The sequence below is a fragment of the Poromitra crassiceps genome (genome assembly GCF_964638095.1).
Source record: "Poromitra crassiceps genome assembly, chromosome: 16".
Lineage (NCBI taxonomy): Eukaryota > Metazoa > Chordata > Actinopteri > Beryciformes > Melamphaidae > Poromitra > Poromitra crassiceps.
Genome location: NC_139645.1, coordinates 16,715,412 through 16,742,397, shown reverse-complemented (window position 1 = coordinate 16,742,397; position 26,986 = coordinate 16,715,412). Strand labels below are relative to the sequence as shown.

Below are 26,986 nucleotides of genomic sequence, written 5' to 3'. Positions count from 1 at the left end.
CTATAGTCTCTACCTTCACCTGAACTGCACAGCCTAGGAGCAAGTTTGTGACCAGGTGGAGCACTGAAAACCTATACTCGAGCAAAAGTACAATTACAGGTGAGGTACTCTCATCAAAAAATGGCGTAAGTAAAAGTGAAAGTTACCATTTGAGAAACCTACTAGAGTAAACGTTTTTTTTTTACTACCCGGTTAATAATACATTGTTCAAAGTAGGCTAATTTCACTTGGTGGCTGGGGATGTTGGTGATGTTAAGAGGTGAAAACCCCCACACAGGTCTGCAGTCTGCTGATGGTTTAGTCAGCCATGTCTTACTGCTTCCCAGTTGTACTGCCATGCATAAACAACTTCCATAATTAGCCTGTAAGTATCCTGCACGGGATTCATTCCTACATGCTTTAATTAATTAACCAGCAGATGAACTTTGTAATTGGATGTGTTTTTGAGGTTTATGAAGCAGTGTGTTTACACTCTTAAGTTGTCTAATCTGTGTGTGTCTGAATGTCCTGTTTGCTTAGAATCTAAGCATACAAACAAAACAATAAAAACAAAACAAAACAATAAAACAAAGTGAAATTGAAGCGTCTAAGCCTTAGATGCTTCAATTTCACTTTGTTTTATTTCTCAACACAAGCACTTGTTTGCAGGATACCACACTTGGCCTTTGGAGCTGCCAGCTCCTCCTTTTCACATTTTCTACATTTTTTTGTATTGTTGGATACTACCTGGAAAACTATTAAAAAAAAAAAATCTATATATTTTTTTTACTGTTTGTACTGATTGGAAAACTGAAACCTACTGTTTTTCCCCAAGTGGAAGACCGGGCTTGACTTTTGGCGGATGGAAAATAATTGCGAGCACATCTTCTGACGAGAGCAGATCTCCATGGCAGCAGCGGCGATGGCGTCGGGAGGTAGAGCCGCCACAGTTCTGTCAGCTTCCCCGTCCTCTGCCCTGGTGCCCACTTCAGACCAACAGCAGGGAGAGATGATATGACTACAGCCAGCCGTAACACAGAGGTTGGGTGTCACTTATTTTTCCACGATGCAGAGTTGACAGACTGGCAGTTCCGTTCTTTTCGGGCCACAGACATCCATGCAAGCACAATTTGGGAGCGAGCGGGAAGGGGACTGTATTACGTTTGAGTAGGTATTTCCTCTCGGCTGCTGTTGGCTGGATACTGAGCTGTGGAAGAGGAGCGTGGAGCTGTCGGCGCCCCCTATGGGAAGATGGAGGCAGGAGGGGAGGCGAGTCCACCGCAGCACCAGAGGAGGAAACCGGTGATGCACGGCTTGGAAGACCAGAAAAGGGTGAGTGATGTCAGATCTTCTCCATCTAACCGTGTCCTGCTTAGGGGGGGGTAGCACAACATTCTGGGCCCTATACACAGTCTCTGTGGCGCCCCCTGTCCTTTTGTTCCATGTCTCTCACATATCTTTAGCTTTTTGAGTGCACCCTCCCTGCATTGGGGGCTTGGGTATCATTGACTGTATATAAATATGGATGACGCGTCTCCACTTCCTACCGGTATGCGAAAGTGAAGCTAAAATACTCCAGATACCGGCGCTGCCATCTTGCACTGGTGACGTCATTTGCAGTCTGCGGCGCAGTAGTGACCGGGGGCATGGAACCGCAGTATAGAGTTCCTGCCCCCCCTCCATGAACTTTTTACATAGCCTGGTTTCAAACTTTACAGCAGAGATGGGGACTTGGACTTGGTACTTGAGTCGCACTTGAGTCTCACACAGTGACTTGAGACTTGACTTGAGACTCGTCCTCAAATACTTGAGACTTGACTTGGACTTGAGGTTTGGGACTTGTGAACAATCTTAATTTTTTTAATAAAATTTTGTGTGTGCATTAACATCAGTGTTGGGAGTAACTCATTCCAAAAGTAACATATTACATGTAATATATTACTTTTAGCAGTCGCTCAGTAATATAACTTATTACTTCTAAGGTTTCAGTAATATTATACCAGTTACTTTGTCAAGTAACTCAAGTTACAAATTGAGTTAAACAAATAAACATACAATCATTTCCTAATCAAACTGTCTGTTTTTAAGCAAATAACCACTATAGATGACAATAACAAAGAATAAAGAATAACATTTAGAATTTTGGATTGTTTACACTGACTTCAAGGCGGTCGACATTATTTTTCTGGATGGTTCCGGGGCGGCAATGTCATTCTGCTGCTGCTGTTGTTTTGGTGAAAGTAATGCAAAAGTAGTGTAATAAGTAACGAGTTACTCTACACAGAAAGTAATATTGTAAAGTAACATATTACTTTCAAATGAAAGTAACTAGTAATATGTAGTATTACATTTTGAAAGTAACTTGCCCAACACTGATTAGCATTAAGGAAATATCTACTGATGTCTACAGTATGTACATTCTGTGCCTGCGTGAGACCTTGGACCGTGGATACAAACCAGATACATGAAACAAAGGAGCGCTTGACTACCATTTTCACAGCGCTCTTGCTCACCACTTATATAGCTACTTCTAATGGAGAATATGTGATAAGAAGTTGCGTGGTCAGCACTTGCCTGGTCTTTTGCTTGTGGAAGAAGAAAGGAAGAGGTGGGAAAATGAGGAGAAACCACATTAAATGGGTGATATCATACAGAGACAGGGTCACGGGGCTTTCCTGAAGGCCACATCGTTGTGAAAATATTTGTGTATTGGAACGATCAGATCAGATCAGATCAGATGAGTTGAAGTTGAAAGGTGAGAAGAACATTTTGTGATTGGCTGGTCAGCAGCAGTGAGAAGAGATCTCTTCTCACTGCTTCGCTTAACCAGCTGACCAGCCAATCAGAGGGATTTCTCTCACCGGCCAGCTGACCAGCCAATCAGAGGGATTTCTCTCACCGGCCAGCTGACCAGCCAATCAGAGTGATTTCTCTCACCGACCGCTCAACGCCGATTCAACATGAAAAACCGCAAAGACGAGGGCCAAAGACGCTCACCGACGGGTCAGATGTTGCCCTGGTGTGTGTGGGCTTTTAAAGGCATGCAGGGGCGATGAAGTGGTATGAAAGGCTTTATTCCTTTCTTTCTTTTCTTTTCTGTCCTCCCTCGTCCTCCCTCGTTCAATTATTGATTTGATCAGGTGTGTTAAATTGATCTCTTGGGGTTTTCCACAACATGAATATTAATCGATGAGACCGAACTACAGGAGAGGGGGGGGCACACACCCCCCAATCACCATCAACGGCACAGTGGTGGAAAGGGTGGACAGCTTCAAGTACCTGGGAGTCAACATCCACCAGGACCTGACCTGGGCCGGCCACACCGCCACTGTTGTCAAAAAGGCCCAACAGCGAATACACGGACTCAGGCGCCTGAAGAAGTTTGGGCTAAGGAAAGAAATCCTCAGGGACTTCTACAGAGGCACCATTGAAAGCCTGCTGACTGGCTGCTTCACCGCCTGGTACGGGAACTGTACCACCATGGACCGCAGGGCGCTACGGAGGGTGAGGCGCGCGGCCCAGCACGTAACAGGAGACGAGTTGCCAGAACTGCACGAACTGTATAACCAGCGGTGCCTCAGGAGGTCCCTGAAGATCATCAAAGACACAAACCATCCCCACAACAGCCTGTTCTCCCTGCTACCCTCAGGGAGGAGATACAGGGTTCCAAAAACACGCACAAATCGCTTGAGGAACAGTTTCTTCCCGCAGGCCACGAGACTCCTAAATATGCACAAATAGTGCAGTAGTCGTACCGCAGTACCGTACTGCAGCTGCTACTATTACGGATGCCTAACGTTTAATTGTAAATTTAAGTGTATGTTTAATAAGGTGCCTAACGTTTAATTGTAAATTTAAGTGTATGTTTAATAAGGTACATGCTATTTGCACATGTATGTATAAAACGTCGAATTTGGAATGTCTGAACACGTCTAACGTATGCACATGACATGTGCACCTATGTGCAATGAATATGCCACTGTCGTATAAGCCACCGACTTGTCTTATTGCTTATAAGATGCCTATTTCTTATTGCCTCATTGCTGTCTTATTGCTTATTGATGCCTATTTCTTATTGCCTATTACTTATTGCTTGTTGCCTATTTGTACTATGTCGTAAACGGAGTCCACTGCACAAGAATTTCACACGTGGTACTTGTACCATGGAGTGACAATAAAAATCTTGAATCTTGAATCTTGAATCTTGAATCTTGAAGTACCAGCTGCTGTTTTGCAGTTTGCCAGCTTGCCGAGTGTCACTTCAGATGCTAAGTGTGCCATGCTGAGCAGCACCAGGACCTCTGGAGGTTCTGCCAGAAGGACTTGAGTCTAGGGGGCTGGGAATCACCAGAGTCCCCACGATATGATATTATCACGATGCTTAAATACGATACAATATTATTGTGATTTTAATAATGTGATATATTGCGATTTATTACCTTTTTTTTTAACCGATTTTTTTCCTTATCTAATGAGATACATTTTCCAGTCTGTTCATCTGACTTCAATCATTTGTATTGCAGCAAAATGGGATTGTCAAGCAAACAGACTGACCAACACTGTCATAAAAACCTGTCATAAATTAACTTGACAATTTATATAATAAAATATCGTGATACTTGACATTCATGCGATACGATATATTTGCAGCACAAAGTATCGTGATACTCTGCTGTATCGACCCCGCCCCCCCACCCTTACCTGAGTCTAGTGGCTGGACTGAAGCGCATGGTGTGAATGAAGCTTTTATCTGTGCATTGTTGTTGCTATGGTAACCGACCCTGATACCATCTACAGAGCGAGTCTGTGGCCTTTGCATGCTGGGTGAGGTATGGGCAGGGTCGGCGAGTAACGAAAATACAGTATTTAAAATACAAAATATGACTCACTGTATTTTCCATTACAGTTACTGTACAGTTTAAATTGGTGGTATTCTGAATACAGTTACTGCCTTTAAAAATAGATTACTGTAAGGCATTAGTACTTTATTTGTATTTGCTATCAAATTAATATGAGGCACACATTTCCCATAAACGGATTACTTTACGATACAGTATTCTGCAATACTGTATCGATATTTCAGAAAAATATCGTGATATATCGCTATATCGATTTTTTGGACATCCGTGTGTTCAGTGACACAATAAGAATACTTTTTATTTCAGTGCGTTCAGTAACACACTCCACACTCTGTAGTTTTGACTAAATTTGTCCACTCATTTATCAATATTACTATTATTATTAATGTACATTATTATTACACTACCTGCGTGGTACACAGTGTGTTTTATTTTAGCTCTATTTTAAAATTTTCAGTAAATTATGTAGAGTATTGCAATATATCGCAATATGTATTGTATCGCAATGTATCGTGATATGATCGTATTGTGACCCATGTATCATAATACGTAGCGTATCGTGAGGTCCTTGCCAATGCCCAGCCCTAATTCAGAGTGACCCAGACAAATGGGCTCAACTAGTGTCCTCTAGTAAGAGAGTGGCGTCAGCGGAGGACCAAAATGCGAGACTCATTAGCCAATGAACAGCCAGGAATGGGTCTCGCGCTACTTTTGCATGCTAAAATAAAGCTGATAATGTACAATTTGATTCAATGGATGAAAAACCCTTTCAAAGTACAACACAAACTGTCTATTTTGCTGCAACTCGACAGTGCTGCTTTTTTTACTCAAGAGTTCCACTTTCTACTTCCTGGAAAAAAAACTGGTCCATTGGACTGAATGGAGATGTCGGAACTCTTCTATTATAATGTATGGCTCTGGGCTCAACAAGAGGATTTTGAAGTATTCCAAAAGTAATCCAAAAGTATTAACACTTTGAGTGCCACGGCCCTTCGGCAAAAGGTTGCTTGCTGTGCCACATAGGCCGCAATGCATTTTAAAACAGTCATATAATTTTTTTAATAATTACTATGTAAACACTGAACACGCACAAATAACGATGAGACTCTCTTCTATCACCTGCAAAAAAAAGTTTATTGATCCCATTTTCCGTTCTTTAGTTATGAGCCGGAGAAGATAGCTTGATTGAAGCAAAAACATCCCTTTTTTTCTACGAGCTGAGATAATGAGCCTTTTGTGAAATTAAACATTTCAAGCACATCACTGACTCTGAAGCTAATTTTCTGATGTCTGGGTCTGTCTGGGTGAAGTGTATGCTGCTCTGCTGCTCTGCGTGCTCCCCCCCCCCCCCCCCTCAACTGCACACGCCTCCTGGGTGTGTCTTATGTGTCTGGTGGCTCTCAGTCTCTGCTGAGTTTGCTGCGCACACACAGTGAATGGTGCGCGACATTCAGCTTTTTGGTTCCGCGTGTGTTTGTCACGGGCTGGCATGCTTCCAGTTCGGAATAATAAGGCTGATTATGTGAATGTGCTGTTGCAGCGTACATGGAGGTGCTCAGTTGTGACAGCGGATGCTGCTGCTGGGGGCACAGCTGGCGTTGTGCTCGTTTATGGAGGCACGTCGATGCATACGGACGGATGCGATGCGATTTCCTCATTTTCCCCAGTGACTATTTCTGTGTGTTTGGCTCCTTTTTCTCTGATCAGGAGAGTGCTGTCGCCACCTAATGGGTTTGTAAAATAGGTTATCGACCTCCAATAGCTACAATATTGTTAGAGGCGACGTAAGAAGCTTAGATCGTCACCCCCCCGTCAAAAAAACAATTTGGAGTTATGACGCCATTTGGCGTCGCTGGCACTGTACGGTAAATTTCTAATGACGCCATATGGCGTCGCTGGCACTGAACGTGTTAAGAATACGTTACTTAAACTTGAGTAATCTAATGGGAATATGTTACAAATGACATTTCAGGGCATGTACTGTATTCAGTAATCTGTAGTGGAATACGTTCTAAAAGTAGCCCTCCCAACAACACTGGGTATGGGGCAGCGGTGCGCCAGAAGCCAGTCACAGCAGCTGCAGGCGCAGACCCGGTGACATCATCAGCGCGAGACGAGGCTAGGGGGGGGGGCGCTCTCCAGGGAAGAAGAGAGCCTGTGCTAGACTGAAGCAATTCTCACAGTGTCTCCGTTAATGGACATCAGCCATCTTTAATAAATTGAAAATCACTGAGGTAGTAATGTGGACATGGGGGTCTCATTGTTGGAGAATTACCTCAAGCCCTCTGTAAACCCCCGCACCAAGCCCCCCCACCCCCCCACCCATTACCTCTGCTGTGTCAGTTCCAGATCCTATATGTGATACAGGAGGTAATTGGATTTTGTTCTCTTTGTACTGATTTCATCTCTCACATGTCCTCTGCTCCGTATATGAATGTTCATTGAGTAGCAATCACGGACCTACAGGGCAGAGCCAGTGAGCGGTAGAGGAGAAGCAGGTGTGTGCATTGTACTGAGAGGGATCCTCTCGGGGTGTGGCGGAGCCATATCAGAATCAGACATCTCATTGGTGCATTGGTATGCATTGAATGAGGATTTCCTGAATGAGGATTTTTGCTATACTGTTAAGATGTACAATAGTGTTAATATCGTCTGGCTGCAGAAGAAACGGTTGAGGATGTGCTGTCGGTGTGTCTGACTGGACTAAACCTGTCTGGGGCGTTCTGGTTGCTCAGCGGGTTAAGGCGTGTACCATCATGTCAAATGCAACATCCTGGGTTTGAACCCGGTCCAGGCTCTTTATTGCATATCATCCATTGTTTCTTGTCTCTCTTCTTTGAACAGATGATAAATGATAAAAAAAAAAAAGCTGAATTTAAACTGTATATTTTTCTCTCTGATGAAATAGCAGCTGAATGTAACGCTTAGCAGCTGACTTGGAAGTCCTGGATGTTGGACCTTCTCACCAGCATGGCTAAACAAATGGCATTGTCTCATCCTTATGATGGAAATCCCACATTCAGTTCTTCACCAAAATCTAAACTCTATCATCTAAACCAGTGCTGACCAATTTGGGGCCCGCGGGCCAAGTTTTTATCCCATTTTTTATCCCCCATTAGTGCTCATTTTAATTTATTTATCCTGGTTGCTGCTCCACCCTCTGCCGATCTGGGGAGAGCCGAAACTGGCTCCATGCTTCCTCCGAGACATGGGCAGTTAGCCAGCCGCTTCTTTTCACCTGACAGAGGATGCATCACCGGTAGGACATAGTACGTGGGAGGTTTACGCTATTCCAACCAGTTCCCCTCCCTCTGAACAGGCGCCCTTAACGACCAGAGGAGGAACCACATTAGCAACCAGGATATTGCATGTTTTTGTCAAATTGTCATGGCAAATTGTTTACAAAAGATGGACAATAAAGCTGATTTTCAAAGTACCTTGAGGATTTTTCAAGTTGTGAATTAAGTCAAATTTCTCTCTTGATTACAAAGGTGGAAAATACAACTGTTTTTAACGGGGTGTTTACTGATTAAATGTTTAAGCTCCCCACAAATGCAGATGTTTTTTTAAATATATATAACCAATTGCAAATTATTACAATTACCAAACAGATAAAAAGTAGATTATTATATTGAAATGTTATTTTAGATTTAGAATGTTAATTTTCTATAAAACACAATACATTTGAATGTAATTCCACAACGTTTATTCTTGGCCCTCGGCCCTCCACCCAGATTGAGTTTTGGCCCTTCATGGGAAAGAATTTGGGCACCCCTGATCTAAACTGATCCTTGGGCTGAGGGTGATCTGTCCACCAAATCATACCAATTCATATATTTGCATTTGTATCAAATCAAAAATGCATGGCCATCAAGCTTTAAATAGTTCCTGAAAAGTTTGACATTTTGGAGACAGGATTTCAGTCTTGTCTCATCATTATAGAGTCACTCCTTGTTTCTTTTTACTCTACAGATTTGTATGAATAGCCTGATATTATTACAGTCTCATCTCCATGTCTAGATAAGAAGTACCGCTACCAGGACTTGAACCCGTGTCTCTGCGATGGTATGCGAGTGCTTTTACCTCTACACTACTCAGACACGCCCCCCCCTCCCCAACTCCTCCCCACCTGAAAACTGTCATGTTTCCGTAAGGCAAACGGCTAGCAGCTCTCAACACCTTTAGCTAACCTCTGGTAGAGACAACAGAGGGCGTCCTTAATTGAAACTCTTATTGATTTATCCCCATGGCGATGAAAGGGAAGCTGACACTAATTGCTCAATCAGAACCATTGGAAATAATGTGATTATTTCCAGCGGTGCCTTCTGACTGCTCGTTAGGACTTGTGACTGCTCGTTAGGACGTGTTTGATGCGGTTGGGTGGGGTTCTGCAGGATAATGAGCTGTTCATATTGTGGATGTGTTTTGCTGCAGTCACTCTCTAATAGCCTCCTAATGAGCTAAGAGGTGCAGATGAGAGGGGGAAACCCTGCGTGTTTATGTTTATTACCTTCACAAGGTGGTCTTATTAAGAGGGACTTTTAACCCCGAACATCCACATGCGCTGCACACACTCAGCACTCAGCAGAGGCCTGCTAGCCAAGCAGGAGTGCAGAAATAGCTGCTCGTCTCAGAGCCTGAGAGCAGTTTTCTTCTCCAGACCCCCCCCCCCCCCCCCCCTTATTTTCACTTGGTCAATTCGCCCTGCCTCCTCTGATGCATGTGCGGTCGCCAGCCGCTTCTTTTCACCTGACAGCGAGGAGTTTCAACGCCACGGCGTAGCGCGTGAAAAAAAAGTGACGTCAAATCAGCAGACACGCCCCTCCGCAAGGCTCCGTGCGGACGGTTTTCGCCTGGCCGTGCGCACCCCGAATTTTGTAACTACGCGGATGCGGCTGGGCGGACAAAGTGGAGTTTTCAAGACTCGCGCTCAATTCCGCGAGCAGAAACCCACACAGAGTATAAAAGCTCCACACGTTTCCTCGTCTCTCATTTCCGTGCGGCCGGCCAAAGCGTCAAGCATAATCCAAGCTTTAATCCGGCTTCCCATCCGCAGACACGGCCAGTCGTGCCTGTAAGCCGGAGGTAACACGGGGGGCTCGAACCTGCAACCCTCGTGTTGGTAGGCATGGAATCTACCACTGCAGTACCCAGACCCCCTTGTAATGCACTTGATTGTATGTATGTCTGAACTTTAGATACAGACGTTGAAAGAGATAGGAGTCTTGTCTTGTTAGACAAACTCACTGCCCAGGGGGCGTTGCCAAGATGGCGCGCGACTGAACCGACATAACTCGCACGAGGTAACACTTGTTTACCAAAGGTGCAAACAGTTCCATGGACAAGCAGCACGTTTACATGCACACCAACATTACTCATTACTGGAGGAATCAACTTCAGGCATATTGACCACAACCAACCTTTATATGGTTCAAATTAATGTGATTTTTCTAATAATCCTGTTTATATGGATTCATTCATCATAATTGGACTACCGCTCGCCACTCCACTCCACTGCACTGCGCCATGTTGTTTGCTTTGCAAATACAGCAGCCGAGTTGCTGCATCTGTGTGACCTTTGTTTCAAAAAACAAACAAACAAACAAACAAATCTGACTTAAGGCAATTTCACGGCCCAATAAATGGGAAGAAATGAGCAGAAATATGTATGTGTGTGTTAACAGGGTTTTGCTTGTGATTATGGCTTTACACAGATTTAGATCATCAGATACAACATTTCAATAGTCGGCGACTCGGCGTGTTGCCTTAATTGGTTCAGATTAGGAATGCACGATATGTCGGCAATCATATCGGTACATGCTATCAGCATCGGTCTGATGAGCAAAATAACCATAATATGATTTATGGGCTTTTCCAAAATATGTTTTGGAAATAAAGAAATGCATTCGTTTTTCAAATTCACAATGTTTACATTAGGGGTGTCAAAATTAATCGTTTAATCGATGCATCGCGATGCGGACGTGTGAATCGAATCGAATCGGATCATTGACAGATGAATCGTTGAATCGTTGATGTTTAGATTTCTGTTGACATTCAGATTTTAAAGCACTCTCATGTTCAATTTGCAGGCAAATCCGATTTGCTGATAAAGTCATTAGTCATCATTATCTTGATTGGTTTCCAAAATCTGATTTGGGAGTGTGTCCACACTGCCACAAATCTGATTGTCAAGTCGGATCTGTGTGTCCAGACCTAAACAGCCTATCTGCATGGGTTGCTATGGTAACGACGTGGGCATCAGTAAATACGTACGTTGGTGACGTGGTTTTCCTGCGCAGAAGCATTTGATGACCAGTTGTGAGTGACGTTCAAATCAGATTTGGTGGATCTGCGCGTCCACAGTCACACTGAAGACACATCAGTCAAAAGCACATTTGAAGCAGATTGGAAACTACCTCCATATGTGGTTTGGGACAAGTGACACAAATCAGACTTGGACTGTCCAGACTCATAAAACCAATCTGGATAAAGTCATTAATAGGTCACTAAAGTTCACAAATCAGATTTGGCTTCCTAGTCTGAACATGGCCTACCGTAAATTCCGGACTATAAGCCGCGGCTTTTTTCCCGTTTTTTGGCCTTTTTTGCCCCCTGCGGCTTATATAACGGTGCGTCTTATCTATGGATTTTTTCCAAAAAAAAAAAAAAATCTCTCTTTTTTAGCACTCTTTCTAACTATAAATCCACTTCTGTTTTAATTTCCTCTCTTGCGCTCTTTTAACAACATAACATAACATAACATAACACAACACAGGTAAGCAGAAAGAAAAAGACGAAGCAATCACGCCATGAATGAGGAAATGACTCACCTGCTGGAGGCTGGCCGCTGGAGATACACGGCTTGGGCTAAACTTTTACTCCGTGAAACACTATCGATTAAGTCCGACATCGCTCAGAGGTTTGAGCAGCTTGAAAACAAGTTTGAAAACGTGCAGAAGTCCATCCACTCACTCACTAAAGAAAATAATGCAACGAAGAGTTTCACTCGTGTCCAGCCATCTGGCCGAGTTAGAGCAGAAGTCCCGAACACAGTGAGAAAACCTCCCGAAGCTGCTGCTGGAGCGGGGTGCATATTGTCCGGCCAGCCGACCGAGAGGCATGCGAGCCGGGCACTATTAAACAGTTGGGGTGTGTGAGGTGGCTGGCTGTGGAGGTGGCGGTTTCTCCTCCTCCTCCTTTCTCCCGCACACCGGGCGCCTCGGCCACGTCCAGACCCCGGCCTGCCACCGAGGGCCATCTTCATCTGCCTACTCCGTCAACTCATCCTCCAGGCTGCGGGGAAGAAGCAGCTTTTTCGCTTTTCACCACACCGCGGACACTGTGTGCCCAGCGGCGGAACAAGAGCTCAAAGTGAAACTGCCGAATATCTTTTGAGTTGGACTGGTCAATAGTACTGTGAGTAACTAAAATAAAAAAATAAAAAACGGAATTCTCTCTTCTTTAGCACTCTTTCTAACTATAAATCCACTTCTGTTTTAATTTCCTCTCTTGCCCTCTTTTCACCACACCGCGGACACTGTGTGCACTGTAAAAAAAACAAAAAATACCACAATGTGTGATTTTGTCTGGGGATTAGTGACCTGACTTTTGTTTTGTTGAAATGTTAATAAATGGGAGCTTCCCCAAACAGCCATCGATCCCGACAATCCCCTCTGTGCACGAAGCCTTACATATGGTAATTAAACATCAAAACACCCGCGGCTTATAGTCCGGTGCGGCTTATAGAAGAAAAAAATAGTCACCTTTGAAGGTGCGGCTTATAGACCGGTGCGTCTTATAGTCCGGAATTTACGGTAAGTCAAAAAGGGACTTGATATTTATCTGACTGCTTGTATTAATTGATGAAAAAGTAGCCATGTGCAGTAGAACATTGAGGATTTGATACTTGGAACTGCAATACTTTGAGCTGTATCGAGATGCATCGTGATGCATCGTGGAATCCAATCGAATCATCGTTGACAGATGAATCGAATCGTGAGGCCAGTGAAGATTCACAGCCCTAGTTTACATGTGTTTTTCAGTATGTGCAAAATTTGATTATCATAGGAAACTCGTTTTTGTACAGCTCACATCGACATCGGGTAAATATTGGTTATCGGCCGTAACAGCAATGTCCCCGCCCACATTTTCACACATCGGCACATCCCTCGTTAAGATGGAATGTGTCTGCATGAAGACGTCGTCGTCACGGTAACAGAAAGACAACAACGTTATTTACCGTTGTCTCTCTCTGCTGTGTTTCCTGAACCGGTGGATTTTCTCCCAGACATATGGCACAAGGTCAGCGCAGCCATTCACCTCCCCGAGCCGCCCGGTCTGTTCATTAGCGCCGCAACATCTGTGCTAACCAGAAGCACTCAGATTGCTGCAGTCAGTGTGTGTGTATCCTCATTATTCACCTCAAACGGCTAGCCAACAACAAGCCATCCTCTCTCTCTGGAGGAGACGCGCGTCGTCGGTAACCTCGCCTGTGGCGCGTTTCCCTCAGCCTTTTCCGACCGGTTGCTGTAAACATTTGTCGCTGGCACCTGAGCACATTTGAACAACGAGCGTTTCCCCCACGTTGCTCTCAGCGAGAAATTGACGGGCGGATTTCGACCCCGAGTTGAGACATCCGTTAGACGTGGCCTGGTAATAATCGCCACCCTCAAGTCATCTGGCCACTGCTGCTATGTTGGCCCGTCGCCTCGATATGGAGAGAGAGGGAGAGCAGGCGACAATTTGTCATTTGACGGGGGGGTTTGATTGATGGCGCGCGCCGGCAGCCTTACACCGCTGCTACGTGAAACTAATTGAACGTTAATATCAGGGAGATAGGAGGGTGTGATGATGAACGAGCTGCCCTGTGTGGTTATTTAGAGCCTATTGTCGACATTATCCCCCCGGTTCACAGTTGCTCTGTTGCACTGGACAGCTCAGCTAGTGATTTGTATCTATAGCGGTGATGATAGCTCGAGTGTTGCACAGACAGGAGAATCAACGTTTTTCAACATTTTCAGTTAACTCAGTGTTTTCCATTAATTAATTACCTAGACTAATTTGTCCCATCACGGTTGCATAATGAACCGAGTGCTAGAATGGGCCCTGATAACTAGTAAGAATTATAAACGTCTTCATTTTCGTTCGTGAGAATCCGTGTGCGTTCAATTTCACTTTTATTCGTGAACGGTTGCAAAATCGCTTTGTTTGGAATGTGCTCGCTGTAAACACATGGTAGTTGCGATTGTTTGACCCGTTACTATAGAAACCCAGACTCGTTGAGGCCATTTACACCTGGCATTAACATGCGTTTTCTGCCATCAGATTGCAATCAGATTGTGCTTGACCACATTAGCCTGATTTCATTTACACCTGGCGTTAACATGCGTTTTGGGGGATCAGATTGCAATCCGATGGCAATCTGATCACCCAAAATGGGTGTCCTCTCGCTCTCAATCGGCAGACAGTTGCTGTATCCAGATCGAGAGGACACATTGCATTTACACTCGTGTTCAATGTGTCCACAATGCGTGCCTGACCCCCCCCGGAGGTGGTTTGGCCGATCAGATCGCAATCCGTCTTCAATGTGTCTTGGGGGCGTTTACACCTGTACTTTCAAGTGGTCAAGCACAATCAGATTGCAATCTGATGGCAGAAAACACATGTTAATGCCAGGTGTAAATGGCCTCGTTGAGACCCAGGGCGGCTCACGTACGCAAATGATTCACCCTCATGTCAGTAAACAAACACTGGTTTAGGTCAATTCATATATACATGCACACAGCAAGTTAGCTAGCGCAGCTTGTAGCCTTCAAAACAACACAAGCTGCTGGGGGTACCGTTTCTTAAACGCAGAAGATCTCATCAGCAGCGGCAGCAGTTTGCGGTGTCAAAAATCTTAATTGCATATGAACGTCATTTTGCCAATAGAGACGAGGCTCCTTCGGGGGGCGCCGGAGAAGCTCTTCTTCTTCTCGCAGAGCAGGCAGCTGCAGGGGAGACGGGGGATTCATTTGGGTGAAGGACTGTGTTTGCCCAGTCATGCAGCACTGACGAGCACTGGGGCTCAGGGGTTTGGATTTGGGGGTGGGGTTGTGGGGGTGGTGGTGATGGGGGTGGGGTTGTGGGGGTGGGGTGGTGGTGATGGGGGTGGGGTGGTGATGGGGTGGTGGTGATGGGGGTGTCAGAGAGTGGACCGAGCCTGCAGCTCTCAGGCAGGCTGGGGGTGGGGGAGGAGGATGCTCCTGTCAGGATGCTGTTCGCCCAGCCCTCTCAGTGGGAGCTGGGCAACATGGTGATATTATATCGATATTGTGATATGAGATTAGATATCGTCTTAAATTGTGGATATCGTAGTGTTGTCTTAAAGGCTGCATTACAGTAAAGTGATGTCATTTTCTGAACTGACCAGACTGTTTCTAGCTGTTTTATTATTTGCCTTTACTCACTTCACTCATTATATCCACATTACTGATGATTATTGATCAAACATCTCATTGTGTCAATAATATTGTGTGAAAGACAATAGTCAGGGAAGGAAACCCCGTCTTTGCTTTTTATTTTGATTGGTCTTGTTTAAAACAAAGTGTTTGTGACATCTCACTGACATGTGGCTTTGACTTACAACTGAACATTTAGCCCACTTTGTACAAAATACCAAGATATGTATTGTGTATCGCCATTCAGCCTAACAATACAGAGATATGATTTGTGGTCCATATATCACCCAGCCTTAGGTACTGTCCAGTAACTTACAAACTACATTTACATTTACATTTAGAACTTTACACCATTAGATTACCGCTTAGACTGTAACTCATATTTAATTTAAGGCCTATTTAACTTGGACTGTGTTGCATATTTAATGCCTACTGAACAGTACTCCTACTCGTGTATATATTGTATATATTGGACTGCACTTGCAACGTTGCGATTGTCTTTTAGTTATTTTTCCTATTTCTTTATCTCTGAATATTGAGCTGACCGCTACGCTGCATACTGACACTAAGACAAAATTCCTCGTATGTAATATTGCATATTGTGGCAATAACAGTGATTCTGATTCTGATCCTGATTCTGATCCTGATTCTGATCCTGATTCTGAAATAGTCTCCATGAAAAAGAATGGTGATAAGATATGTTTGCCATCTCTCAGGCAGGCTGGGTGATGGGAGCCATCTGTCCCACTGTCCCCAGGCCCTGAGGCCCCGAGGGAGGGTGACGGGCAGGTGGCAGGAGCTGGTGCTCCGGCTACCGGGCCACACCGTTAGATAGCCGGGCCTAAAAGCCAACCCCCTCATGTACGTAGCACATGCCTCGGCCTGCAACAGAAAGGACATTCTTGATGACCCTGGAAATGAGGAAGAAAGTAACTGCTTCTCAGAGGGCGTTTTCTGCCCCCCCCTTGATCTGATTTTTATGGCTGTGTTGGTCCTTTTTATGGGACAATGAGATGAGACATTTGCATTGCAATTTGTAATTGCCATTACAGCCAAACTACGCGGCATCCACGGCACTGTCCGTTTGACCGTGGTATCATTGTTGCCAGGGTTGATGATGCCCTCCGAGCTGCTTCGTGCCCTACGCACAGCGCGTGCGAGCGCGTGCAGCCACCATCCAAAAACTACGAATTAAGAACCTTTAAATATCCCATATATAATATGTCTTTGGGATATTAACAGGTTCATGGAAAATGTTTTTTTTACCCTGCTGCAAAAAAAAAGAACAGAGAGCCGTGATAAACAGTGACTGCGTTGTCAACAGCTCAACAGCTGATTGATAATTGGAAGAAATCAGAAACACATTCTCAATGTATCTAGAGAGTGATTTCTGTGTGTGTGTGTGTGTGTGTGTGTGTGTGTGTGTGTGTGTGTGTGTGTGTGTGTGTGTGTGTGTGTGTATATGTATCTGTGTGTGTGTGTGTGTGTGTGTGTGTGTCATGTTATGTAGAGTGTGTATGGCCAGAGAAGTGGTGTGTGTGTGTTTCACGCCCAGCGGGGGGTGTCAGGGTCCGGCTGTCCCAACTCGCACAGGACTGTAATCCCCGTCTGGGCTCAGGGGGCGGAGTCTGTCCAGTCTGCCTCAGAGGAGGAGTGACCGTCTTCGGTCAGGGGGTGGAGTCTGTCCAGTCTGCCTCAGAGGAGGAGTGACCGTGTTCGATCAGGGGGTGGAGTCTGTCCAGTCTGCCTCAGAGGAGGAGTGACCGTCTTCGGTCAGGGGGTGGAGTCTGTCCAGTCTGCCTCAGAGGAGGAGTGACCGTCTTCGGTCAGGGGGCGGAGTCTGTCCAGTCTGCCTCAGAGGAGGAGTGACTGTCTTTGGTCAGGGGGCGGAGTCTGTCCAGTTTGCCTCAGAGGAGGAGTGACCGTGTTCGGTCAGGGGGTGGAGTCTGTCCAGTCTGCCTCAGAGGAGGAGTGACCGTCTTCGGTCAGGGGGCGGAGTCTGTCCAGTTTGCCTCAGAGGAGGAGTGACCGTGTTCGGTCAGGGGGTGGAGTCTGTCCAGTCTGCCTCAGAGGAGGAGTGACCGTGTTCGGTCAGGGGGCGGAGTCTGTCCAGTCTGCCTCAGAGGAGGAGTGACCGTCTTCGGTCAGGGGGCGGAGTCTGTCCAGTCTGCCTCAGAGGAGGAGTGACCGTCTTCGGTCAGGGGGCGGAGTCTGTCCAGTCTGCCTCAGAGGAGGAGTGACCGTCTTTGGTCAGGGGGCGGAGTCTGTCCAGTTTGCCTCAGAGGAGGAGTGAACGTGTTCGGTCAGGGGGTGGAGTCTGTCCAGTCTGCCTCAGAGGAGGAGTGACCGTCTTCGGTCAGGGGGCGGAGTCTGTCCAGTTTGCCTCAGAGGAGGAGTGACCGTGTTCGGTCAGGGGGTGGAGTCTGTCCAGTCTGCCTCAGAGGAGGCACAGGTGCTGCAGCTCGCTCCTGCAGCGATGCCACCTCCTCTATGCCATGGCCACTGTAGCCACCAACTACACACATACACACACACACACACACACACACACATACACACACACACACACACACACACACACACATACCATTTCTTGTCGTTAACACATTGACTGCCAGCCGTTTTTTTTTTACTGTAGGTAGCTTCTGCCAGGCCTTTTTTTGAGGATTCTGGCTCAAGAGCCGAGCATAATTTTCTGGTTGGACTTTGTGAACACAAAGTTCAGAAAAGTACTAATAGAATGTGTGCTTTCTCTGTCTAAAAGAGTTAGTTTGTAGAGTTAGTACAGTAGTTATGTAGATATTAGCCGTTGAGTACAGCATGGTTTCAGCGTCTGGAAATTTATTCAGAGATAAATGGCTTTTTGTGAAATTCGATAGAAAAGTCACTTTAACCATTCATTTTTGGCATCAGTAAGACCGTCAGACATTCTAAACAATAGTTTTGAACAGTAATTTCCTCCATAACAACAGGAAACACCCCTCTCATTCAAACTCCTCCCTCCGTGTGTCTTCTCCTCCTTCCTCCTGGCTCTACAGCGGGCGTGTCAGAAGCGCGTTGCTGCTGCCTGCCTGCCTGCCTGCATGCCTGCCTGCCTGCTTGCCTGCGTGCGGACGCTCCTTGTGCGAGTCAAGATGGGCCGGGGAATGCGTGGGCGATGGGCAGATGTTGATTCTGGCCTTTCTGAGGTGTTTCAAAGTGTGTTTCACCTATAATCTATTTTGCAAATCGCTCTCCGCTCTCTGTGTGCTGCTGCCTGCGCGGCCGCTCTCGGGCAAGACAAGTCTGGAATGGATTACTGTAAAATCGCCTCGCCATTTCCTTGAATGGCTTGCTCCCGCGGCAGTTTTTTCTTTGATTTCGCTCGTCTGGGGGAGCACTGTCAACACTTAGTGGGTCGGTAAAATAGATTATACACATTCAATACCTCCAATAATTGTATAGGAGACGTAAAAGGGATTGATCAACGCCCCACCGTCAAAAAAAAAAAAAACGATTTTTTTTGACGACTCAACTCGTCGCTGGCAGTGAACAGCTGGATTGTGTTTGACGACTCAACTCGTTCTTGGCAATTAACGTGTTAATATTTTCAGCAGGCAGTTTCTCCTCTCTCAGTACATTTTTACAGAATCAGGACTCTGTTAGTCTACTAAACCATCCTGAAACCATCCAGAAATTACAAAGTGCACGGGCCAATCAGGGACCTGCCTCATAGTTGGCAACATAACCGGCCAATCAGGGATACCGCTGGCAAAACAGTATGGCAGCTCCCGAAGCAAGCAACAAGCGCTAACGTTAAGGTTATTAGAGTAAACACAGCCATCACAGTGTGCAGTTATCACAGAAATAGATTCAATAACGACAATTAAACAAGAGCAAGAGTATGCACCAGCAGAGTTTCTCAGCAGAAAATATGTTTTTCTTCCGAGTGGATTTGGGATTGGATTTGGCGATGCTGATTGGCTGAAGGAGTTCAAACTGAGACGTAGAGTGAAACAGATGTGACATCATGTTACAACTTACCAGGCTCGACTCTTTTGTCCTTTGTTCTAATTAAAGCTGAGAACAAACGTACAGGAGGTCATTTCTTGGCAGAACTCATTTCAAGGCCGTCCTCGCCTTTGCCCGACAGAAATACTTATCTCATGATACAATTCAACAGTTCACAATCCAACACAACCACAAAGTGTGACTGTGTAGAATGATGCTGTCATTGGCTGGCTACAATGTAAACAACTATTTAAAATGTGCAAATAATGTCATCTGGAGGGAGAGCTTATCAACCTGTGATGGTCAAATGTCTCATTTGTGATGACTGCAGCAGAATAACACGGAGCTGATATCAACATTCATTCTTCTCAGCCACGAATGAGGTTTTCTGCTCAGGAGGAAGAGCGGCTCGTCCACTAATCGCATTGGATAAAAGAGGTCGGTGGTTCGATCCCCGCCTCCTCCGCTCTGCATGTCGGAAGTGTCCTTGGGGAAGATACAGAAGTCCAAATTGCTCCCGATGGTGTGTCAGCACCCTGCGTGGTAGCTTGCAGCCATCGGTGTGTGAATGTCTGTGTGAATGGGTACCTACTGATTGTAAAGCGTTTTGGATAAAAGCGCTATATAAACGCAGGCCATTTGCAATTTTCGTATTGCGTCATATTAGATTTCAATATATTGTCTCATCCCTTATAAATACCTGTGACAACCTTCACTGTTATGGTGTTCGATTCTCCACCCTCTACAACAACTGTTACTTTGATGGTTTCCTGCCTGTGGAAAAATATTCTTTATTATTTAGTATTTCTTTCATATTTTTTCATTTCCAGCTCATAAAAAATCGAGCGTGCGTGTGCAGCACCTGTAAGGATGGCTTCAGGGCTCAGGCTGCGTGTGTGAGCGGAATAGAGAAATGAACAGGCGCATATGAATAAATACACATGATAAGATTCTAGATGAAACGTGGCAACAGAGGCCTGGTCGGCGGGGGAGTGTGTGAACGCCCGCGCCGTTTATCCACTCCTCTGTGATAGAGCCAAGGTGTTTGCCTGCCCTCATCTCCTCGGTGCGAGTCCACTTTGACCCTTGTTCTAGGAAGATAGGGTTATCTCCTGTCTGCAGTTAATATGGGAGAGGGAGAGAGAGAGAGAGAGAGGGAGGAGTGGATTTGAGAGAGAAAGAGGAGTGGATTTGAGAGAGAGAGGGAGGAGTTGATTTGAGAGAGAGAGGGAGGAGTTGATTTGAGAGAGAGAGGGAGAGAGAGAGAGGAGTGGATTTGAGAGAGAGAGGGAGGAGTTGATTTGAGAGAGAGGGAGAGAGAGAGGGAGGAGTGGATTTGAGAGAGAGAGAGAGAGAGAGAGGGGAGTGGATTTGAGAGAGAGAGAGGGAGGAGTGGATTTGAGAGAGAGAGAGAGAGAGAGAGAGAGGGAGGAGTGGATTTGAGAGAGAGAGAGAGAGAGAGGGAGGAGTGGATTTGAGAGAGAGAGAGAGAGAGAGAGGGAGGAGTGGATTTGAGAGAGAGAGAGAGAGAGAGAGAGAGGGAGGAGTGGATTTGAGAGAGAGGTTGTCCCGTTGTGTTTTGTCCAATCCCGGCCCTCTCATCGTTATCCTGGGAAATGCCGGCCAAATTCAATTTTACACACCAGGAATTTCCTAAGTGATAAGGAGGAACGAGGGGTAAAGGGTGCGTGTGTCTGTGTGTGTGTGTGTGTGTGTGTGTGTGTGTGTGCGTGTGTGTGTATTTTAATCTAGACCCCCTGAGTGTGGAGGTTTCCTCATGTTTCTGCAACTCAGTTGCCAGAATAAAATGTCATTTTACGTTTCGGCAAACCACGGATGCATTGATTCAATATCAACGTTTCTGAAGCAAAAATACGTTGCCTCTCAACATTTCAACAAGCCCTCTGACCACAGGAGCGTTTCCAATGTCAACTTACCTTGGAAATGACGGTTAATGTCTAAAACGTCGCCGATGTTAATTTGAAAATGTTTTGCAAATAAATCTTCGGTTATGGTGAGGAAACTACTGTAAAACAACTTGGCTAAGGTTAGGGTTAGGGTTTGGGTTATGAAAAACGAAAACAGAAACGGTTCCTGCCACTCCACCCCCTTAACTCCACCCCCCCCCCCCACACACACACACACACACACACACACACACACACACCTCCATCAGTGCCCACGGTGTAAATGGGACACATTTGGAGAGGGATCCTATAGTCCAGGTTGTAGACAGGAGCTCCAGACAGAGAGAGGTGGAGAAGCATCCCACTCTGGAGAAGGTGTTTTCTGCCATGGGTGGTTCCTTGAGTTATTGTAGGATACTGTGAGCCTGGGGCCGGCTGTGGGAAATACAATTTCTACTGTGACGATGAACAATGGCACTCAGAGAGTGCCCCCCCTCCAGGTTTGTTTTACTGGGGAGAAAATTGTTTGTGCTAAAATCCTAAAAATAATTTATGGATCATTTTTCAGCGCTGGCTGGTAGGGATGGGAATTGATAACATTTTATTGATACCAACACCATTATCGATTCTGCTTATTGGTCAGATTCTTTATCGATTACTGTATCGATTACTGTGTGTGTGTGTGTGTGTGTGTGTGTGTGTGTATATATATATATATATATATATATATATATATATATATACATATCAATAATGGCATTGGTATCAATTAGATTCCTTGAAGTAGCCGCCCTAGGCTTTGGAAAGAAATTCATACATAGGCTCAACTTCACATTCACTATTGATATTTGTCTTTAATAGAAACCCATTCCAAGCATATAAGAAGAAGCCTTTAGATCCAACTGTCTTTAAAGTCGAGCTGAACCCAAAAATTACTTTTCTTTTCTTTTAGTTCAAATACCTGGGTATGCAGTGCACCTATTTAATAATGTATGCAAACAAAATCACAACAATCTACGGTAATTTCTTTAGTTTTTCACACTTTTTCACATCAAAAGTTCATTTTTCAAGATTTCATTGATAACAGTAATGTACAGTTTGCTGACGTCACCCTGTACTATCAAATTGCTACCCCATTTCAACCAATCATATCATGACATGCAGCTGTCAATCAAATCTTCATTTCTGGATAATTTTCTCTTCCAAATGAAGTCGAAAATGGCGCCTAGTGCCTCTCATCTGGCAGAATTCCTATCCCATAAACCAGGGGCACTCAATTAAAATTCTAAGAGGTCCAGATAGAGAAAATGTCCTCAAGCGAAGGTCCGGAACATTGAGCTTGCGTTATGATTCAGTGCCATTGAACTTAGGCTACTTCAATGATTGCAGTAGCTTAATGGTACAACGTCTGTATGTAGTCAGTGACTGACTGTTAAATCAAAATAAACATCAATAATGTTTATTTACAGTTTTCATATTTAACTGGATTAATTATAAATAACTAGCCTACACTAATAATAAATACATGTTCTTTTCTCATTTCAAGTAAAATAATGGCTGCATTTAGAAATAACACAACAGAGTGCTTTGGAAAAATTTGCATCTTAACTCATTGAGTGCCAGCCACTTTTGGAGAACGGACGCTCCCAGTGCCAGAGTTTTCAGAGCGTTTTCAGTGATTTCTCGAGGCCCACAGAATATTGTGTGATATTACTATGTAAACACTGAACATGCAAAAAGAACAAGGAGACTCTATTGTATCATCAGAAAAAAAAAGTTTATTGATACCATTTTCCGTTCTTTAGTTATCAGCCGGAGAAGATGGGTTGATTTGAGGAAAAACAGCCGTTTCAACTTAGAAGCTGAGATAATCACACTTTTGTGAAAGGAAACATTTCAAGCACATCACTGACTCTGAACCTAATATTTTCTGGTTTAGTGACACCTAAAACATTTGAACAGTCATTTCCTTCAATAAAACAGCAAAAACAAAGGAATTTTCATAGCAAAATATTATTTTTTAGCTGCAACAGCAGCTCTGTGGGATCGTCACTTTGGCTGTTTCCAAAGTTTTTATTGAATAATTCAAAAACCCCTTCACCAAAAAATATAAAAATTTACATACGGCAAGTAGAGACCATGAGTGACTATGCCAGAAAGAATGGGCAGGATTCATCCATAGGTGGCGCTATACACGTGTGTACAACATGTGTAAGCATTTCAAAATGCACAACTTTGTTGAATAATTCAAATTCAAATCCCCTTGACCAAAAATGTTCAAAGAACAGTTCAAATGGTAACAGAGGCCGCCGGTCCCATCTGTTTACCAGTAGTACCATGGTCTTCATCAATCACTCCACGCTGAGAGGAAAAGCACGCCGTGCTAACAGAGGCCGCCGGTCCCATCTGTTTACCAGTAGTACCATGGTCTTCATCGAACAGTTCAAATGTTCAAAGTACAGTTCAGTTATTTTGAGAAAAAAAGAAAATAAATTTGTACAGTTATGTATGTACTATGGGATGCTGCAACGATGCAAGTCCAGTTCAAAGTTATTGTTATGATGTACAGTTATGGATGTGAGTAGTCCAGCTGAGTGTGGTAAGCTATGAAACACACTCCTGAGTGCAAGGCGACATCACAGGTCTTGCACCTTATTTTGGTCTCGCTGCGCTTGCCCCTGCTTGTGCAGACCTTACACCTTCTTGCTGGTCTTGCCTTGCTGGTGGGCCGCAGGTAATCCAGAATGTGTTTGCCAACCGGGATATTGAGCCTGCAGTCTGGGTCGGTCCTGTATGGTGCCCTGCGTGCCTCACCCCCCTCAACTGCAACTTCCTCCTCCTCCTCCTCCTCCTCCACAGGTAGCTTTGAGGTCCATGACTTCACCACCCTCCGCATGAACTCCAAGAGGGTTTTACACTCCCCTGGGTTCCTGGCTTTGTAGAGGATGTAGGCGTTGAACATGCACACTTGGAACAGATATGCTACAAACTTCTTGGGCCAGTTCAGTGTCTTCCGGATGAAGGGGTAGTAGGCTATGTTTTGGTCCAACCTATCCACCCCATTCATGGAGGAGTTGTATGCTACAACACACTCTGGCTTGAGCTGAGCCACTTTGCTTGTCTGTCCCTTCTGCCACACGTCCACGCTCTGCATGGTGTCTTTGTGGCACGTTGTCACCATCTTCACGAGCCGTTTATCCTGCCAAGCTAAAACCATCACCCTCTCATTGTGACGCACAACTTTTCCCCCCACCCCCAGCTCAGCCTTTGTCACCTCCCTGATGATCGGAGGTTCCCCCCTATTTTTCCTCAGCGTTCCACACACATTGGTTTTTGCTCCCAGTAAACGCTCACACAGTGCAACAGAGTTGTAAAAGTTGTCCATGTAGAGCGTGTAACCATGACCTGGCAGGCGATCGAGGAGCGAGAACACAGTGTCTGGCAGAGTGCTGGGTACCCCAACATATGGCTGCATGTTGAAGCAGTACCCTGTGGCAGAGTCACACAGTATATACGATTTGATGCCATACTTTACCGGCTTCAGGGGGTTGTACACCTTGAATGACAGACGGCCCCTCCACAGCATCATACCCTCATCAATACAAATGTTTTGACCTGGTTGATACAGCTCCTTGAACTTGTTGACTAAATAGTTCAACACAGGACGGACTTTAGTCATTTTGTCCGTCGCATCCTGTGCTGCACTGTCACTGTAATGAAGGAAGCGCCAGATCAATTGGAACCGGTTCCTTGCCATTGTCTTATTGAAATAGGGTGTGGCATCTATTTCCTCAGTACTCCAATACAACGCAATGCTTGGTTTCTTTATATAACCAGTGATGAACGTTAGTCCAAAAAATGTTTTCAGTTCTGAGACTGACACTGGTTTCCACGCATTACCCCTGCTATGTGGCAGACTGTCTGGGTGTGCTTGGAGATACTGAGTGGCAAAATTGTTTGTCTGGTCCACAATGTGCTGGAGCAGCTCGTCTGTCAGGAACAGCTCCAGGAAGTCAGCTGGCAGGCCGGAATCCAGCTCCGCAGCAGCATTCTGGGGTCCACGCCTTGCACTGAAGGGGATCGGGTTTGGTTCCCAGTCTGCCTCCTGCCAGCCTGCATCTTCCCCACCTCTGCTCGATGCAACTGTAAATGATTGAAATATATATAATTATCAAATACATTTTTTATTGCTTGGTTATGTGTATATATATATATATATATATGTATATTTTTTTTACCTTTCTTCCTTGTCCTTGTGGATGTGGGAGTGGGAGTGGGTGTTCTCCTCGATGTAGGAGCTGTAAATTATTGAAATATATATATAAATTATCATAAATACATTTCATTATTGCTTGGTTTTATGATGTGTAGGATATATATATATATATATATATATATTACCTGTCTTCCTTGCACTGCCCGTGGAAGCCGTGGGAGTGTCTCTGCTCGATCCACAGTCTGTAGAAATATATAGGCTACAATTATCAACCACAATTGACCACAGTTTTATTGCTGTAGTTTTACTGACTATAATGCCTGAACCTGCTCAATCCATGATCTGTGGAAATATATCTACCATAAATATACATTGTGTTATTGCAATGTTATGGCTATTTAGAAAAAAAGTTTTACCTGCTCTGCTGCGTGTGTCAGGCGACGAATCTCTGCTACCTCCGTCAGGCGACGAATCTCTGCTACCTGCAGATCCATAATCAGGCAACCACTCGTCGGATGAATCGGGATCTGGCTCACTGAATTCATCCGACGTATCTGAAGTTTCAGTTGGCTGAGATGAAAATATGTCCGATTCTTCCCCAGTACCATCGTCTTCTTCATCTCTTTCTTCTGCACGCTGAGAGGAAGCGCGCACTCCACCATGCTTCACTGTGGTGGGTGGAGAGCTAACGCTACGCTGAGAGGAAGAGCACCCCGGTCTAACGGCTCTGGTGTCTACATCGATCACTTGTTCTTCTGCACGCTGAGAGGGATAACGCACCCGCCTACTCCTAGCTCTCCCACGCTCTGTGGTGGTGGTAACAGAGGCCGCAGGTCCCATCTGTGAAGAGCGCCCAGATCTAACGTTAGCTCTGGTGGTGGGTCCCGTGGCAGTAAAAGAGGCCGCCGGTCTAACGTTACCTCTGGTGGTGGGTGCCGTGGTAGCAACAGAGGCAGCCAGTCCCATCTGTGCGTCGATCACTCTACGGGGTGCCGTGGTAGCACTAGCAACATAGGCAGCCAGTCCCATCTGTGCATCGATCACTGTACGCTGAGATGAAGAGCGCGCTGGGCTACCGTTAGCTCCACCAAGCTGCACCGTGGTTTCTGCAGTGGGAAAAGTTTTTTCCTGGTCGCCACCAGAAGTGGTGGCACCGGTATCACCACTAGTGCCTTCTCCAGCGATCGCCACACGTTTAGGCACAGAATACAAGCTCTCTTGCAGAGTAAGCTGCTTGTACTTCTCGGGTTTCCTCTTACGCTTCGCCATGTCTGCCTCATCAAAGGATCGCCGCTCACTACAAAGGACCACCGCGTTTCCGTTTCCCCAAACGACTTCTTCTGTGTTTCTACTCCACTTTATCTCATCGGGAGAGCACTGTCGCCACCTAATGGGTTTGTAAAATAGGTTATAGACCTCCAATACCTCCAATAATTGTACAGGAGATGCAGGAGGCTTTGATCGACGCCCCACCGTCAAAAAACGCATTGGACGTCGAAGGACGTCCGTGGCACTCTACGTCACTATTCAATTGGACGTCGAAGGACGTCCATGGCATTCAATGAGTTAAAATAAAGTGCTTTAATTTTAGAAAAA

General features: G+C 45.3%; 1 protein-coding gene across 1 annotated transcript in view; it reads left to right on the top strand.

Annotated features, from left to right (window-relative positions):
- Positions 1-1,230: 1,230 nt before the first annotated feature.
- nav2a (neuron navigator 2a) overlaps positions 1,231-26,986 on the top strand; it is a gene marked incomplete at its 5' end in the record, with an annotated part of 855,299 nt that continues 829,543 nt past the window's right edge. Inside the window, one exon of the mRNA XM_083653159.1 lies at positions 1,231-1,311. Coding sequence (XP_083509285.1) covers positions 1,231-1,311 — 81 coding nt within the window. The remainder of the gene's footprint in view (positions 1,312-26,986) is intronic.